This window comes from Penicillium robsamsonii (assembly GCF_028829455.1).
Source record: "Penicillium robsamsonii strain IBT 29466 chromosome Unknown utg000005l_segment0_segment0, whole genome shotgun sequence".
Lineage (NCBI taxonomy): Eukaryota > Fungi > Ascomycota > Eurotiomycetes > Eurotiales > Aspergillaceae > Penicillium > Penicillium robsamsonii.
In genome coordinates this window covers 2779800-2796168 of record NW_026643223.1, presented here as the reverse complement: position 1 = coordinate 2796168, position 16369 = coordinate 2779800, and the positions used below count along the sequence as shown (strand labels likewise).

The window sequence follows — 16369 nt, the reverse complement described above, 5'->3', positions numbered from 1 at the left end:
GCAAAGCAATTCGAGATTAGTTGCTATATATCTGTTAGTATCCTATTCAAGAATCAATCAAGAGGAACAACTTACTAGATCTCCAGAGGAGAAATCTGATCCAAAGCATAGAGCCAGTTTCCACCTTGTTCCTCTTTCTCGAGCCTGGAAAAATAATTCGTTAGCATAACCTCAGGTCCAATGGAAGCGAAGTTGAGACATACCAGTCATAAGGCCACATGATGAGATGGCCTTGAGTATGGTTAAGGAGGTCCTCCGCACGGCCCTTGTCCAAATACTCATCTGTGCCATGGGGGTCACGCTTTGAGCCAATTGTTGTAGCTCTGCGTCTACGTCTCCGAGACTGGCTCGCCGAGTTCAGATTCAAGTTCACGGCTTCAGAGTAATCAACATGAGCCGAGGCTGTTCGTGGTTTCTCGATATCCTCACTGGCGACGCCATTGTCGTCGCTGGTCCCGTTCGGAACCTTGCCCAACAGGTTCGGATCCGACACCGTCTTGAGTGTGGCCTTCTCATCGATAGAGGATAACGTCTCCTGCTTCACCAGCTGCTCAGACTGAGAACGACCAGCTTCGTTCCCAGTTCCGATCTTCTCGTCAATTTTCTGGGGGCTCTTCGGGTCTGCCTGCGGTCCTTCGGCCCTTGGGGCGATGAAAGACATCTGAGAAGCGATCGACATAGGAGAGCTGACCGTAGCACCGGGTGGGGGAGGGCCACTTTGTCTTTGTTGAGGTTGGGATGGCTTGCTGCCTGGTTGGCTCTGCATCTCTGCAAAGCGCTCACCATATGTGGCATATTCCTTGTATTCCTTCCAGTTCTTCACCTCGCTGTCGGGCATGCAACGGAACACAGATCGGTAAATTTTGGTGTTTTTCTCGGCGACGGCTTGCCATGTGTCCAGGTAGAAGCCATCGATGATCGGGTCTCTCATGCAGTCGTTGTCGATGAAGATACGCTTGAGGTCTGGAACAGACGGGTGTTTCTGCTGAGCGGTTCCATTTTCTTCTCTCGGTATGTTCAAACCGGTACCGCCAGTCTCGGACTCGCGGCTCGACGATCCATTAAATCCATGACCGTGTGACGTGGTGTTCGCATTGAGCTCAGAGTCGACATTGGTCTCACTCGATGACCCAGGTCTGCGGTCCTTGCGGGTCGAGGGTGTTCGAGGGGGCTTTTGCTGCGGTGATCTCGGTCGCTCAATAGTACCCTTCCCCTCAGGAGCGATGGGTGAAAGCAGTGCTTCTCTTCCGTTGGCCTCCACATCCGAATCACGACCAACTACTAATCCAGCCCGAGCAGCGGCTTTCAGGTGATCGGGACCATCACCTTCCACGTCTTTCCTGTGATCAGGATTTTCAGTGACGCGAGGATCGGTAGTGAGCTTGCGGCTCGATTTGAGGTTAGGGTTAGCACCCTGTTCCCAATCGACATCGTGGTTGAAGCTATACATGTCCTCGGAGCGAGAAAGGAACTCATCCTGGACACGATGCCGACGTTCAACCATTTCCCTCTCATCTTGCCGCTCGACGGCCGAGGCACCCGAATTTCTTCGCTCTCGGTTGTCAACTGGGCGCTCACTCCCCTCGGCGACCTGGATCTTACGTAGCTCTTCTTCAGTAGCAAAGTCATGTTCCATGAGTTCGTCGACATCAATTCCAAGATGTTCCCTCATCAGACGCATACGCAGGGTATGTGGGAATCGACCAACAAGGTATGGCTTGCCATTCATGCTCGACATGATCATATCAGTGTCTCGCACAACAGATGCAACCTCTGAATCACGCGAACCCAACATGGATCGTTCGTTGATGTTTGCTGATCCAATGATAGCAGCGCGATCGTCAACGACCATGCATTTGGCGTGAATATAAAGTTGCTCGGTCACCAATGCCTTTTGCGGTCCAATCTTGCCCCAAGTTCGCAGACTGTAGAACTGGATATAGTCTTCTGGCTCGATCCCAAGAGCACGAAGACGGCCGAAAATAGATGTCTCTCCACGGCAGATACTGCGGTATTGACACTGCATGATAAGGCGAACACTTGTTCCACCTTCACTGTCCACAGTATTCTGGAAGCCTGGCATCAATGGGATGACAATGACGGCACGCCACGCTTCCTCATTTTTGGCAGCTCGAACAATACGTTCAACCAGGGCATCTCCAATGAGGTTCTCGATCTTCCGGCCCTCGATCTCGCAGGTACTGATGAAGAACTGATTCTCGATATAGACGAAATGCTCGGATCCCTCAATCAACTTCACATAAGCATTCATGATGCTGTGCTCGACAACATCGGGTGTTCCCGTAGACCACATGCTGCTAGAACGAAGAATTTGTACCTCACAAGTTCCATCAAGACCCAAAGCTTCCAAATCAGCGGGATTGAAATCGGGTGGCGGCAAGAGGAAGGGCGTCGGCCGCGTGGGCTTTCGCTGGCGAAGAATGTAGTTCCAGCGTTGCACGAAGTGACGAGTAAGATCCCGAGCAGGCTGGCCCACGACATGCATAGAAATATCATGCCACGGCATCCGGGGGACAACATTGCGATCATACATCTCCTCATACGGTTTATCCAGGTCGTAGAAATCCTGGATTCTAGGATTGGAGTAGTCCTTGCCCGGCCAGAGTTGACAATGATCCGCATCTTTGGGACCATCGGTGGTTTCAAAGCCGGTAGGCTTGTCATCGGTCAATTGATGCTGAGGAGTATCCCAACGCCCAAAGCACAGATCAATGCCTCCAACAAATGCGATAGTGTGGTCGATGAGACAAAGCTTCTCGTGGTGGGCCCAGAAGAAAGTATTTTGCCGGAACTGATTTGGTGATCGCTGAACAAAAATATTGGGGTGAAGATCAAGGAGAGAGAACTTGGAATACTCCGAGTCAATGGGAATAGCGGAGTTGATGTTGCGATACATGATCACGAAGACTTTGACACCTTCGCGAGCTTTCTGTTGCAGGAGACGATCCAATCGCCATTTCTGGCTGATGGCAGCAGGCCGACGCATGTAAAGCTCTGGACTCAGCCACCAGTCATGGATATAAATGACATCCTTTGCCTGGTTGATTGCTCGTGAGACAACCCACATGTGATCTCGTGCATCAACCAGCCACTGCGCAAAGCAGTTTTGTCGCACAGGCGCGAAACTGTCGAACCGGTTGGGGCGCATCCACGGAGTATTGGCAACCATAAACCGGATCGAGTCTTCAAACTGTTGGAGTTGACGCTCATTCCGGGCCAGCAGTTTGAGCTTGCGTTCAGAGTTCTCAAGTCGGAGAGTATGATGCTGAGGGTGTCTCGCAGACTGCTTTGCAGATTTGGCAAGATCCTTTGGATTTTGTTTGCGGAGACTGAGCTTCTGTGTCTGAATTTTGAAATGAGAATCCACCAAGAAGACATCATAGATATTCATTTCCTCGGGGGAGTCCACACAGACTACATAGCTGTGCCTAACCAAAAACCACTTGGGCGAATGGCGCTTTTTGACCATAGCTGGGGTGAGCGCCTTTCGGAAATCAAGACCCTTGGAGGACTGGATAATCAGGAATCCTTCTTTGCCATGGTAACTGCCTTCTGCAGCCAGACGGACGCCGAGAGCGGACAGTTCCAAGAATTTGCATAGGCGATTGCTGTCAGCCCTAAAGATCAAGAATCTAATCATCTTTTGCAGATAGAGCTCAAGCTTCTTCCGCTGCTTCTCGGGGTATGTTTCTTTCCTTCCCGCCACGCCTTCATGGGTGGATGAAGGTCCTGCGGCTGAGTCTCCTTCTTGATTGGTGATGCTGGACTTTCTGCGAACAAGCGGGCCAGAGGGCCGACGCTGGTGTGGTTGTTGACTCTGCTTTTTCTTCATCGCAGGCCTCTCTGTTCCACTCATCCCCTCCGCACCAGTCTCATAACCGCCTTCTTCGTCCTCATCTTCGAATTCACTTTCGAGCCCTCGCACACCTCGCATGTAGGGGAAGGCACTTCTAGGAAATCGAGGGAGACTTGGGCTGTTCTCACTCGTGCGTAGCTGAATGTACTTCTGAGTTCCCAGATGAAGCTTATACTTGAGATGCAGATTGGCAAAGTCCCTCAGCGTGCGGAAAATGATCCATTTCATGCGAGTCATGCCACTTCCGTATTCCAATTCGATTCGGAAGACTAGATGACGATCACCGGAGTGGGAATCGATCCGGCTATCCGTAACACGAACCTTCAATTGCTCCAAAAGAATCGGGATTCTTCTGCTGCCGTGCTCATCTCGTTGAAACGCACTGGCCAGTATAAGCGCAGCAGGCACGGCCGAAGCGAGTTCAGCAAGCAACTCTGCGGATTTCTTATTGTCCACTGTGTTTTCTGGCCTTCTTCGCTGCCCAATGAGTTTCAAGCCAGCTTTGATTTGCTTCCATCGCTGAGCACTGGCACTGGTGCCTCGCTCAGTCCGATGGCGTCTCCAGCTCGCCGTTAAGCTTTCGTCGTTTCCAGACGCTCCGGCAAACCCAGTCAATCGCCTCAGGTTACTCGGCCGTTGTTCGTCCGGATTGACATCTGGGTGCCGGTCAGTATAGCTCCCAATCCGAGTATTTGCCCACGGGCGGCTCCTCGTCCGCCGGCTGAGCCTTTCACGGCCTTCGTCTTCTGAAACACCTTCACGTTGTTGAGGTATAAAGTCCGTAGTGCTTGCTCTTCGGGGAAAGAGATTGGTGCGATAGTTCTCGAAGGGTGCAAAGGAGGATGAGAAGTGGAATGATGGTCTGCGCGATGTTTTAGGCGTTGTAGGAGCGGTGTTGGAGCCATTTTCTTCCTCCCGTTCCTTCCGTCGTCGTTGTGTTTTTCTTTTTTCACGAGGATCACGTTGCTCACCGCCGCTCTCTTCCGCATCGGCATCGATCTCGCTGCCCTCTTCTTCTAGGGGCTCTGGGAAGCGGAATTCCCCCCTTTCCGACCCCGGAGTAGCTATATCGCCTGGAGCTGAGCGGAAGTCCGTACTCGCGCCGCTAGGAGATCGCGAGTGTGACGAAAAATTAGGTGCGCTAGCCAGTAGTTTCAGTTTGCCGAACAACGACTGCTTTCCTTTGGGACCTTGATCATCATCGTCACCGTGTTGGGAGGGGGGTCGAGATTGTGGCCGGGAGTGGGACGGGTCGGGAGCCTCAGTATCTGTATCTCTGAATTGTACACTTGGGGCCCGGGATGGAGGAGACACTCCGGGGTTAGACGGCTGGCGTTGATGGCGACTCCATAGTTGGTGGTCCTCGGCTGACCGGTTCGGTGGTCGCGTGCTCATGGATGACCTGCCTCTCGGTGAGCCATGCTTCAAGGATGATGGACGTGCATTTTCCTTGTCGCCTAGTATTCCACCTATTTCATGACCATCGGTGGGCTGGATGGGTTGGGTGGGCTGGGTCTGCTTGATCGAAGCGGGTTTCTTGAATTCAGTGGGAGAAGGCAACGGGGATGCCAATTTTGATTTGTTTGAAGCTAAAAGAGGCTCTTGCTTCTTTGTGTCGACCTTCAGTGAGCCGGTTTCCACATCTTTGTGAACTGAAGAGGCCGACATGTTTTGATTCTGGTGATGCAAGATGATCAGCTGTAGTTCACGGGTCAACCACTTTTACATACTCAATCCACTATCAAAGACTGATCCTTGTCATCGTTGAATAATAAAATCCAGGGGATAAAGAACGTGTGTTGACATTAAAAGGAGCATACCATAAATTAGTTTACAGTGGAGCTCCCAGCTGTTCTCCGACTGGAGAAAAAGCGGGCGGTCAGTTTGGAAAAGGGGCACACGTTTACGCTTGTTAGTGGAGTATCGACGTAGTATTTTAGTGTTTAGTATGGAGTATGAAGTATAGGGAAATATTGAATTGAATCAAGTTTAAAGGGGGTGCTTTTTTTCATTTGATATGAAACAAAGTGGCCATATATAGCCTCAATTGAACCTCAATTGAGGTTATTGGAGTACTACACCGGAATTTAGATATATATATATATATTTCAAAAAAAAAAACACCCAAAAAAGGAAACAAATGACTCGCAACGATGAAGGGAATATAAAGAATATAATAGAGCAATCCGTAAGAATCTCCAATATAGTCCGGGAACTACACTAAAATACCCCAAGGCTAATAATAAAGCCTCGGCTTTGCGTAGTAGTATACCCGAGTCGCCTTTTATCTCCCCACTATTCAAACTATCTCTCTTCAACATATTTCACTTCATATTTTCTATTCTTCATATCTGCTCAACCATCATGACTGATCCGTTACAGCCACTCGACGATTCAAATAGGCCCAGGTCGGCTGCTGTTTCCCAGAAGGTCTATGCAATTGCTGGCATCTCATCAACGGTCTTTGGACTGGAAGAACTCCGCAAAGAGGCTTCGGAGGTCGCATGTCTCTGGCTTCTTCACCCCAGACTAGCCACCCAGGAGCGCATGACCAACATTGCGAACTCTGCCATCACCGATTGGAACACTAGAAACCGGGACACACCCTCGGCTAAGGGCCTGATTGCTGTTTCGTTCGACCAACGAAACCATGGCACCCGGATGGTCGACCCTCTTGCTAATGAGACTTGGAGAAAAGGGAACCCTCGGCATGCCCAGGATATGTTTTCCACCTTCCGTGAGTGAAATAATTCGTAAACGACGATATAATATTCTAACTATAGCTAGAGGGCACTGCAAGAGATACATCGCTGCTCATGGACTACCTTCCCTCTTACACATTCCCCAATGGTGAGCACAACATCACCGAGAACCTAGTTCTAGGAGTGTCACTGGGCGGACACGCAGCATGGAGCTGTCTACTGCACGAGCCTCGAGTCAGCGCCGGGGTTGTCATCATCGGCTGTCCAGACTATATCAATCTGATGGCAGACCGCGCACGGCTGTCGAAGCTACCATCATGGACCAAGAGTGACCCTCCTGGCGCCGAAGTCTTTGGCTCAGAAGCCCTGCCGACTTCTTTCCTAGAGACTGTTAGCCGATATGACCCTGCCGGCATGATGCTGAAGCATGTGGATTGTGGGCCATCAACTGGTCCTTTGCGCGAAGGCCCGTTGCCCCAGCCCTCAGAAAGCGAGCAGCAGGTACTCCGGCCGCTGCTGACTCGTGCGCTGGGTGGCAAACGCATTTTGAATATATCTGGTGGCAAGGACAAGCTTGTTCCATATCATCGCGGAGAATTGTTCCTCAACTGGTTCAAGCAGACTGTCTCGTCCGATGGGTGGTTTGGTGATGGTGCGGTGTCCTTTGAAGATATCATCGATCAGGCGGCGGGCCATGAGGTCACTCCTAACATGGCTGACGAGGCTGTTCGGTTTATCAGCGAGACGTTGGCTGCGGGCCCCGATAAGGCGGGTCGACGGGGTTCGGTGCGAGAGTCGAAGATCTGAGCACTAGCGCCATGGTGATAAATGTTTCGATGTCTACAATATAGAAAGAAATTAGATGTGCTATGACAATACCTATCCCTTCCGTAGTTCTGCATTCATAACCAGACAGATTGGTAGACCCCAAATCTACGAAGATGACCGTAGCTTATAGCAGCGAACCCGCGAAAAGCTGGCAAAGCCTTTCATGGATCGACAAGGCAGCCTCGGTAATCCTACATGAGCATGGCACAATAATTCAGAACACTCTGCCCTTTGGGAGTAATGACAATGGGCACGCATGAGACAATGACCACGCATGAGCCACAAAACTTTTGAAAAAAATCCTCCTTATGGTATTTGTTTAACACACTGATGAAATCGTAAGGGCATTCGGAGGCCATATGCTATGCTGATTGCATACAAAAAAAACCCTTTTTATTTTCGACCGCCCGGACCGACTTGGTTTCGGTTCGGGCAGATCTCATTTTGAGTTCCGATCGTCCTCCATGCTGGCGAACGAACACAGCTAGGGCTTCAAAGTGCCCCTATTCACCCGCCCTTCTCCAGAAATTTCTCGACGGATCAACGCTTATGCGACGAGCTCAACAACACCACCGGCGGCCTTGATCTTCTCCTCAGCGTCACGGCTGACGTAGCGGGCACGGACGACGACGGGGATCTGGGGGAGACGGCCCTTTCCAAGAACCTTGGAGTAGCCGAGGGGCAGGAGGTCGATGACGGGGGCGACATCGGTCTTCTGGCCGCTCAGGTAGGCGTCACGCTGCTCAGCGGGAACGAGGGACCAGAGCTGTAAAAAAGAAAATCGCAGTCAGCGATAATTGTCCTTCTCAATGAAATTCCGTAATTATTCATATTATTGTCGATTGGCCTCCCTCCTCTTTGCATATTGCCGCGATTTGCGCATCTCCATATCCAGACCAATCCACAAATTTCTTCTTCATATCGAATCGACTCGCAAGATGTGGTTGTAACGTACCTTATCGACGTTGATGGTGGGCTTCCAGAATTGCTGGTTGGTCTTGTGGAAGTAACGCATACCGACCTTACCGAAGTAACCGGGGTGGAACTTGTCGATGTTGGTACGGTGGTGGTGCTGACCACCGGCCATACCACGACCACCGGGGGACTTGCGGTGCTTGCCGACACGACCGTAACCGGCAGACACATGGCCGCGGCTGTGAGAGAATGAGAGGTTAGTGATATGTTGGTGTGATATTGCGACGGGTTATGACGAATTTGGCTCTTCTGGTCGCGATCGACGAGAAAAGAATTCGATTCAGACGGCACAGGAAAGGGTGTCGACTCACTGCTTCCGGGTGTTCGAGAAACGGGTAGGCATCTTGTCGGCGGGGGTGTTTCGACAAGACCGTTGATGTTTGGCGTTGAAGGGATCGTTCCGTCTACAGGATGTTGAAATCCAGGCTTAGAGTGTGCGCTAACAAATTCGCTTGTCCCGTGATCGTGGAACCCTAGCCCTGGATTAGTCAGAACTTATGTCATGTATATAGTACACACCGCCATTTCTTGATTCTTCTTGATTCTGCCGGTCTTGGACAATTTAGGGCTTTTCCGGGTTTTATGTACATCTATGCATGGCAAAGGTCCAATGAGCACGGATTTCATGTAAAATATGATGCTGTATTATAATGTTTTTATCCATAGTTCCTATTGCGCTATCGCCTTCTTTTCAGCGAAGAATTTTGCAAGTCTTTGCACGGTCATCTGAGCCGCCCGCGTGGGAGATGCTGGGACCAAGCTCCCTCTAATCCAGCCAGGCAGTTTTTGTTGGATCCGTGGTGACTCATACCGGCGGTCGATCATGATGATCGCAGCATAATCGTTCACATGCCTAATGGCTCGACCAATGCACTGGTTCACTGCTCGCATGCACGAATTCTCGTAAAAGTCCCTGCCCGCTGCCTTGCCTGCTGCTTTCCTTTCTGACTCGGACCCAGAAGCCTGTTTGTACGTCTTCTCCTCGAGGTACTGGATTTTGGCCTGCCAGATAGCGCTGCGGATATTGGGAAATGGAAGGCCGATGATAAAGACGCCGCGCCCGAGCTTGTCAGAGAAGTTGATGCCTTCTGACAACTTGCCACCCACGATAGACAGAAGCAAGGCTCCTGATCCTGATTCAACGGCCTCGGTATACTCCCGTAGTAGATCGTCTGTAGTTGTCACTGCTTCGCGAGATTCGTAGAGAATCTTCTTCTTCCGTTCCAGTAGACTGAGAGTGCTTTGTCCGTTGCCGTTGGGAATGGGCTTCTTCCAGACACTCAGAACATGACTGAGATAGTCATAACTGGGAAAGAATGCGACGACACCGTCTGGGATGACTTGACAGAGGGTTGCTATCGTACGCCCAAGGTCGGTGATCTAGTTGATATATAAATAAATAGGCTTTTCGAAGTATGGAACGTAGTACATACCATTTTCTCAGAATTTCGTGCCTCATATGTAAAATCAAATTCGTTCCCCATCAGCCCTTGTGTCAAGGACTGTGCCACCAAGTTGGATTTTGGAATGACGTGGCCATAGCTGAAGGTCCCTAGTCGGTCTGGGGGCAGATACGAAAATAAATGATTCACATAATCTGACATCTGTTGAGAGCATTAGAGAGTTACAATGGCAGAGGATATGAGCCGTACTTACAGGAGACATAGTACCACCAGCTAGAATGACAGCCCTGGCATCTTCGGCAATTTCCCGAAAGTGGTTCGTAGGGTCAAGAAGCATGTATTTCAACAGAACATCGTCTTGGCTTTTCTGGAAGAAGAGCCGCCCCTCTTCCGAAGGGTTCATAAGAGGAAGAAGAAAGCTTTGAATATGAAACAAAACCGGTATTGTTGTCTTATCTTTGGCCCGACCAGGTTGTGGCTGTTGCGAGGATTCAAGATAGCCGTCGACTTTCCGGGCGAGCTTGCTCTCTTGTAGATATCTAGAGAGTTTATAAGGGTTGATCTGGTCAACCCCCTTTCCAGCCATGAGATCCGACGTTTGGACCGAGCCTTCCAGTAGACCTTTTTGCTGAGCAATTGACTTCATATGCTCGGCAATGGAGTTCACCAACCGGATGACTTGGGCAACATAGGTCCGATTCTTCCCTTTTAATCTGTTCTTGAACTTGCGGGCATATGTTGTCAGCTGCCCAGTGGCCGTCTGCAGTTGACTTAGTGAGACAGTCACCGAATGAATGCCAGCTATTGCATCCATGAGGTTGTGGGCTTCATCGATGATGACAATATGACCTTTGATGGAGATATTAAGGGCCTCACGAGCTGATCTTTGCAGCAACAGGGGATAGGGAAGTGTAACGATCTAGTATTGAGTTAGAGCCGACCTTATACCCGTTCCCGGGTGAAACTAACCTCGCTGTGTTTGATGACTGGACGAGATGCATAGTAGGGACATATGCCGAGATTTTTCCCAACCTGGGCAATGTCTTCGATGTCCTTGACTGTCGCCAAAGTATGGTCCCTGAACTCAAGAGCCAGAGCCTCGTCGTCTTTGGAGGGGATAAAGGAACACTTCTTGTCGGCTGCTACACCGGCTTGCTGTAAATCCAAACACTTCTCGTTAATTGCGGTGTTGTTCTCCAAGGCCTGGACTTTGGGGTTGATGCATAGGTTCTTTCTTGACCCTAGCGACAGGTGCTTCACCTGCTCTCTCAGTTTGGAGGGGCCATCTTTGCTCTCTGGATCGAGGTCGTCCGGTATACTAGATGGGAAGGTGACTCGTCGCAATTCACCGGCGAACTGGCTCAGCTGAGAATGTGTTCTTGAGCAAAAAAAGATCTTGATCTCATCCTCTCCGTCATCCTCTTTATCTTTCTTTGCCGAGAATTTCCCTTGAAACCGTTCCAGCAAGGCTAAAGTGCTTGCAGATAGACCCTCGGAATTCGCACAGTCATTCTGCTTTTTCTGATTGTCTGTGTCGCTATCATAGTCATCGAGAACAAATTGATCATCGTCGACAGGCTCCGGGGCTGAATCGTCACGTCGCTATTTTCTAGTTGGTATAGCGTTCTTGTATCGGGGAATCTATGCGTACCTGCTTCTTACGGGGTCGGTCTGCGCTGTCCTGGCCCAGTTTCAAACGTTCCTCCTCTTGTCGAATCTTGGCTAGTCGGGCCTCAAATTCTTGTCTCTTTTCGGTAATGGCACGCCTGGATTCTCGTTTGGCATATTCTATCATCCACTCGGGCTCATCATCATCGCCTGGAAGGTCAGCTGATATGTCATATGTTTCACCCTGGGGACCCACATGTTGCATCGACGGTTTCTTGGAGAGCCTTTCGCTTGTGATCTCTAAGCCAGGTCAAAGAACCACAAATTAAGCTTAGAGATTTTCCAGTACCTGTGTCATTATATTAGACGAATATAACATATAGAACGCAATTCTTACCAGTGGGGGATTCAAATACGGCGACCTTGCTATCTTCCAGGCAGGTGTACAATGCCTGCATAAACTGTAATTGAATATCATATGGCGTATATGGATGGTGGAAATCCATGGAGATCATAGTCTAAAAGATCTTTAAGAGGATAAAAAATCAAAAAGGGAAACGGGAAATAATTTGCGGGTACAATTACAACATTACAATATGATACATATGTACTATATATGTACTATGTATAGATTTAAGAGACATATTAGATATGAGGCTGAGTAAATATGTATAAAGATCTTATATAACTATTACATACTAACTACCTTGGGTACTATTAATAAACATTTTATTCACCGTTTGACCTGGCGGGGGTGGGGGGCGTCTACTTTTTTCCCTCTCCTCTTTTCAATTTCTCCTTCCTTGATAATCTGATATAACTTTCAAATTCACAATGAATAGACCGCAGGGTGGTCAACAACGCCTAGGTGCAACTTGGTATCCAGGGGGGCAAGATGACTTCTACATGCCAGAGGTCATATCCCCATCTCCTCAGAGGTATGATATTTGAATATCTGTCACCTTTCCAAATTCCGATGCCGAAAATACGAGTACTAATTCACCCTAGAGTGATGCCAGAAGTGCCCGAGAACATGCAGGACAATATTGCTGAGATGGAATACCGCGCTCATGACCCCCGCCGGCAACAACAACCGTACCAACGCGCCCAGAGCTATCCCGAGCGCACTTCCTCTGCCCAGGGCCCACCACCCCAACACAATCAAGTCCATGATCCCAGTTCCTACGCGCAATCCGCGACCTATGACAGCATGGATCACCCCAACTTTTCACCGTTCCCGGTCTTGCGGAACCCACCACCTAATGTCCCCCCCACCGATGAACAGAGAGAAGCGAATCTAGAGCGCGCGCGGATGGCCGTCCTGTCGACCACAGACCCGGAGATGCAACTCGCATGGGCCTTGGATGCTCTCGCCTTTGTCGAGGTCGCCGCACAGAACGATGTCCGCCTCGGGTTGACCCAACCCCCACGCCCGCAGACCCCGCAGGTGGAACGCCAGCTGAGGGTCGACGCGATGAACATCGTCGGCTTTCTAGCCGAGCAGCGCCACCCCAAAGCGGAATTTATCAAGGGCATGTGGCTCGAGTTTGGCAAATTTGGCTGTCCCGTGGATCGCAAGGAGGCATTCCGATCATACTCCCGAGCCGCTGAGAAGGGATATGCGCGCGCCGAATACCGGATCGGAATGCAGTTCGAGAGCTCGGGTGAACCGGAGAAGGCGATCAAACATTACCAGCGGGGTGTTGCGCGGGCGGATTCTGCCTCGTACTATGTGGGTTATCAGATACACTGCGAAAGTGGAGACACTAACATACTTACAGCGCCTGGGAATGATGATTCTGTTGGGCCAGCATGGGCAGCTCCAGGACTTCAATACTGGCTTGGATTACATTCGGCTGGCGGCGCAATCATGCGACCAGAACGCACCTCAAGGTGCATACGTGAGTTCTCCTAAGCTTTTTACCTTGGAAAGTAGTCTAATGGAGCAAAGGTATACGGCATGCTCTTGGCTCGAGAACTCCCTCAAGTGAGCGTCCCGGAAAGCTTCCTGCCCCTTGATCTGAACTTGGCACGTGTCAATATCGAAAAGGCGGCATATCACGGGTTCGCCAAGGCTCAGGTCAAGATGGGTGCTGCATATGAACTCTGTCAACTGAGCTGTGATTTCAACCCCGCGCTGTCTCTGCACTACAACGCACTGGCAGCCCGCCAGGGCGAGCCCGAAGCTGAGATGGCCATCAGCAAATGGTTTTTGTGTGGACATGAGGGTATCTTTGAGAAGAACGACGAGCTGGCATTCACGTATGCTCAGCGTGCGGCCCAGAGTGGTCTTCCGACAGCTGAATTCGCCCTGGGATACTTCTACGAGGTTGGTATCTTTGTGCCTGTGGATATCAAGGAAGCCCGTTCTTGGTACGCCAAGGCCGCTGCCAGTGGCAACAAGGATGCATCTGGTCGGATTGAAAGTATTTCGCGCTCCAAGACTCTGTCCAGAAAGGACCATGAGAAGGTAGCAATCTCACGTATCAAGTCGACGCGATATACCGCTCATCAGCGAGGCAACTCACTGGAAATGACCCCAGAGAATATCCAAATGCCAGATCCTTCGAGAATGACCTTGTCGGATGGCCCACCATCTGGGGCTCCTTACCCCGATCGTCCTCATTCTACTCGTCCACGACCCCAACAGGGTTATCAGCTGTCAGACACTCGCCCAAGCTCTGCTTTCGGTGTCAATCCCAACCTTCGATCTAATGCACCCTCGGGATATGGTGGCCCACCCCCCCAGGGCCCCGGAAATCGCACTCCATCCTATGGGCCTGGTGGATCTATGAACTACCGCCAATCTGGTCCTGGAACCCCCCTCAGTGCTCCTGCTGGGCCTGTAAGCCCGCAGGCTGGTAACATGATCAGTCCTGGCGGGGCTCCTCGTCTCGATATTGGCTATTCTGCACCAATGCCGCCTCCAGGTGGGCGACGCCCACCTCGACTTGACTCGGCTCCGGACCGCAAGCCTATGAGACCTCCCGTTTCTAGTCACACCGGGATGCCCTCATCCGGTGTGGCGTCTCCTCGTCCCCCCGGTTCGCCCTCGTTTCCTCCTCGTATGGAGTCCCGGCAGCCGTCTCACGGTTCAGGCCCCTCTACGCCTCAGCCGGCGCCCTCTGTCGCGTCGTCGAGTTCATCCACACCGCAACCGAAGCCAGCCAAGCCGCCAAGCAAGGGCCCCAAGACCTTTGAGGAGATGGGTGTTCCTAGTGCGAATAAAGACAGTGATTGCGTATGTAAACCCTACATTTTGGCCATTGAACTCGAACCAAAGCTAACTTTTGTAGATTGTGATGTGATACCCCGGGCTCCGTTCCCTTTTTATCCAAGCACTTCTGGCTGTCTCCGTTCGAATTGCATTTCCCCTACTTTCTATAATCTCGGGGTTTCAAAAAGTTTTCGCCGTCCGAGAGGCGAATGGTCTCAATGGGTCTCCTCCTTGTTTCCACATAACTGCATTTGCACCCATTTCGTTTCTGCCTTGAATTTTTTTTTCCCCCTGGACATATTATCATTCGGTTTGTAAGTTTGGGCATGAATTAGATATCAGGAGTAGTTATGAATTTATTGTTCGTTTCTGAAAGCTCAAGCTCCAGTTGTAGTGTCACTTCTTCCACGTGAGGTCCACGGGGGTGAACTTCATCTACTGGGCAACTCAGTACAGCATCTTTCCATCCATTACGCCATGGCTCCGCGTAAGCCCAAGAGTGATGCATCTGCCGGAGATGATGGTTAGATATTCTCTTGATCAAACCCTCGAGGCTGACTGCTAACCTTGTCCGCAAAGATGCTTCAGTGATTCGGGAATACCTTCGTGAGTATCCAGACAGTATCCAGACAGTATTTGGACCTCGACGTATGTTTGCTTAATGACTTACTCGACGGGGTTGCAGGTCAGCAAAAGTATGTTGGCTCTGATGGGTTGTTTCTATACTCGAAGCGGTGGCTAACGTCGCCCGACGCAGTCGTCCATATTCGGTTCGCTTCCTCTTCTGGACAGCCCTAGGAACAACCCATTGACCAAGCATTTAGGCCATTGATGTTTCTGCAAACCTTCACAACAAAGTGACCAAAAGTGAGTCTACTTCTGTGAGCTAACCTATGCTTCCCTAATATATATGGGGTTTCTAGCGCAAGCCGCAAAGGTTCTCCGGGATTTGCATGAGAAGAAAGAGATTGAAGGAAGAGTTTCTGGTAAGTTGGGTATACTTGTAGTACGAGACATACTAAACCAAATTACGTATAGGTAAACAGACAGTCTACCATGCTCTACAAGATTCGTCGGACATCACAACCCCGGAGGTAGCCGCGGCTATGAAGGTTAACATCGAAAGCCTCGAGGATGAGATTTCAACTCTAAAGGCAAACGAAAAGAAGGCCCGAGCAGCATTAGCAGCCCTGCATGCAAAGCCCCGGATATCCGATCTCCGGCAGGACATCGGCCGTCTTGAGGCGGAGGAATTGACGATCCAAGCTCGCTTGGCAAGTCGCCACGAGGGCGACCCCGTTCATATATCACCAGAGGAAAGAGAAAAGCTCGAAAAAGAATGGAACTATTGGCAACGACATGCCAATGTGCGCCGTCGGATCTGTCGTGATCTCTGGGGACAATGCTCCGAGGTACTTCCGGAGGACATGACTGCGGGGGAGCTGTGGGTGAGTTTTGCGAGTGATGAATGACATAGCCCATTCAATCCTCTGGAATTCTGACAAATGTTATCAGGAATCTTTGGGGCTTGAAGGAACGCTCCAATAAAAGGTCATCGCGGAGTGGTGATCTTTTCTAGTCCCCACTCGGGTCACATCATTTGACACCTACAACATTGTCGTATAATACGAGAGCTACAGAAAAGGCTTTTAGGGCTGTGTATTCTATTTCCGACGAAGATCTGATTCGGTATGCAAAAGCTATATGGAATGGAGGCAACGGGGGGAGGCGAACCGTAATCGGACAATGTCAGGCTGTG

At 50.4% G+C, this 16369-nt stretch overlaps 5 protein-coding genes across 5 annotated transcripts; 2 read left to right on the top strand and 3 right to left on the bottom strand.

The window, feature by feature from the left end:
- Positions 1 to 16: 16 nt before the first annotated feature.
- On the bottom strand, positions 17 to 5545 carry pld3 (phospholipase D; the record flags this gene model as incomplete). The annotated part of the gene is made up of 3 exons (XM_057233364.1): positions 17 to 23; positions 76 to 144; positions 204 to 5545. 3 exons carry the CDS (start codon positions 5543 to 5545, stop codon positions 17 to 19), a joined length of 5418 nt encoding a protein of 1805 aa, XP_057082906.1.
- Positions 5546 to 6017: 472 nt separating this feature from the next.
- Positions 6018 to 7386, top strand: N7447_009101 (uncharacterized protein; the record flags this gene model as incomplete). Its single annotated transcript, XM_057233363.1, has 3 exons — positions 6018 to 6065; positions 6113 to 6614; positions 6665 to 7386. 3 exons carry the CDS (start codon positions 6018 to 6020, stop codon positions 7384 to 7386), a joined length of 1272 nt encoding a protein of 423 aa, XP_057082905.1.
- A 568-nt stretch (positions 7387 to 7954) lies between these two features.
- On the bottom strand, positions 7955 to 8725 carry N7447_009100 (60S ribosomal protein uL15; the record flags this gene model as incomplete). The annotated part of the gene is made up of 3 exons (XM_057233362.1): positions 7955 to 8173; positions 8363 to 8561; positions 8694 to 8725. 3 exons carry the CDS (start codon positions 8723 to 8725, stop codon positions 7955 to 7957), a joined length of 450 nt encoding a protein of 149 aa, XP_057082904.1.
- A 326-nt stretch (positions 8726 to 9051) lies between these two features.
- chl1 (DNA helicase) lies at positions 9052 to 11908 on the bottom strand (the record flags this gene model as incomplete). The annotated part of the gene is made up of 6 exons (XM_057233361.1): positions 9052 to 9762; positions 9816 to 9986; positions 10039 to 10704; positions 10755 to 11387; positions 11437 to 11693; positions 11791 to 11908. 6 exons carry the CDS (start codon positions 11906 to 11908, stop codon positions 9052 to 9054), a joined length of 2556 nt encoding a protein of 851 aa, XP_057082903.1.
- A 319-nt stretch (positions 11909 to 12227) lies between these two features.
- Positions 12228 to 16082, top strand: N7447_009098 (Chitin synthase activator (Chs3); the record flags this gene model as incomplete). The annotated part of the gene is made up of 7 exons (XM_057233360.1): positions 12228 to 12331; positions 12402 to 13125; positions 13175 to 13294; positions 13345 to 14685; positions 15435 to 15477; positions 15534 to 15596; positions 15649 to 16082. 7 exons carry the CDS (start codon positions 12228 to 12230, stop codon positions 16080 to 16082), a joined length of 2829 nt encoding a protein of 942 aa, XP_057082902.1.
- Positions 16083 to 16369: the final 287 nt, after the last annotated feature.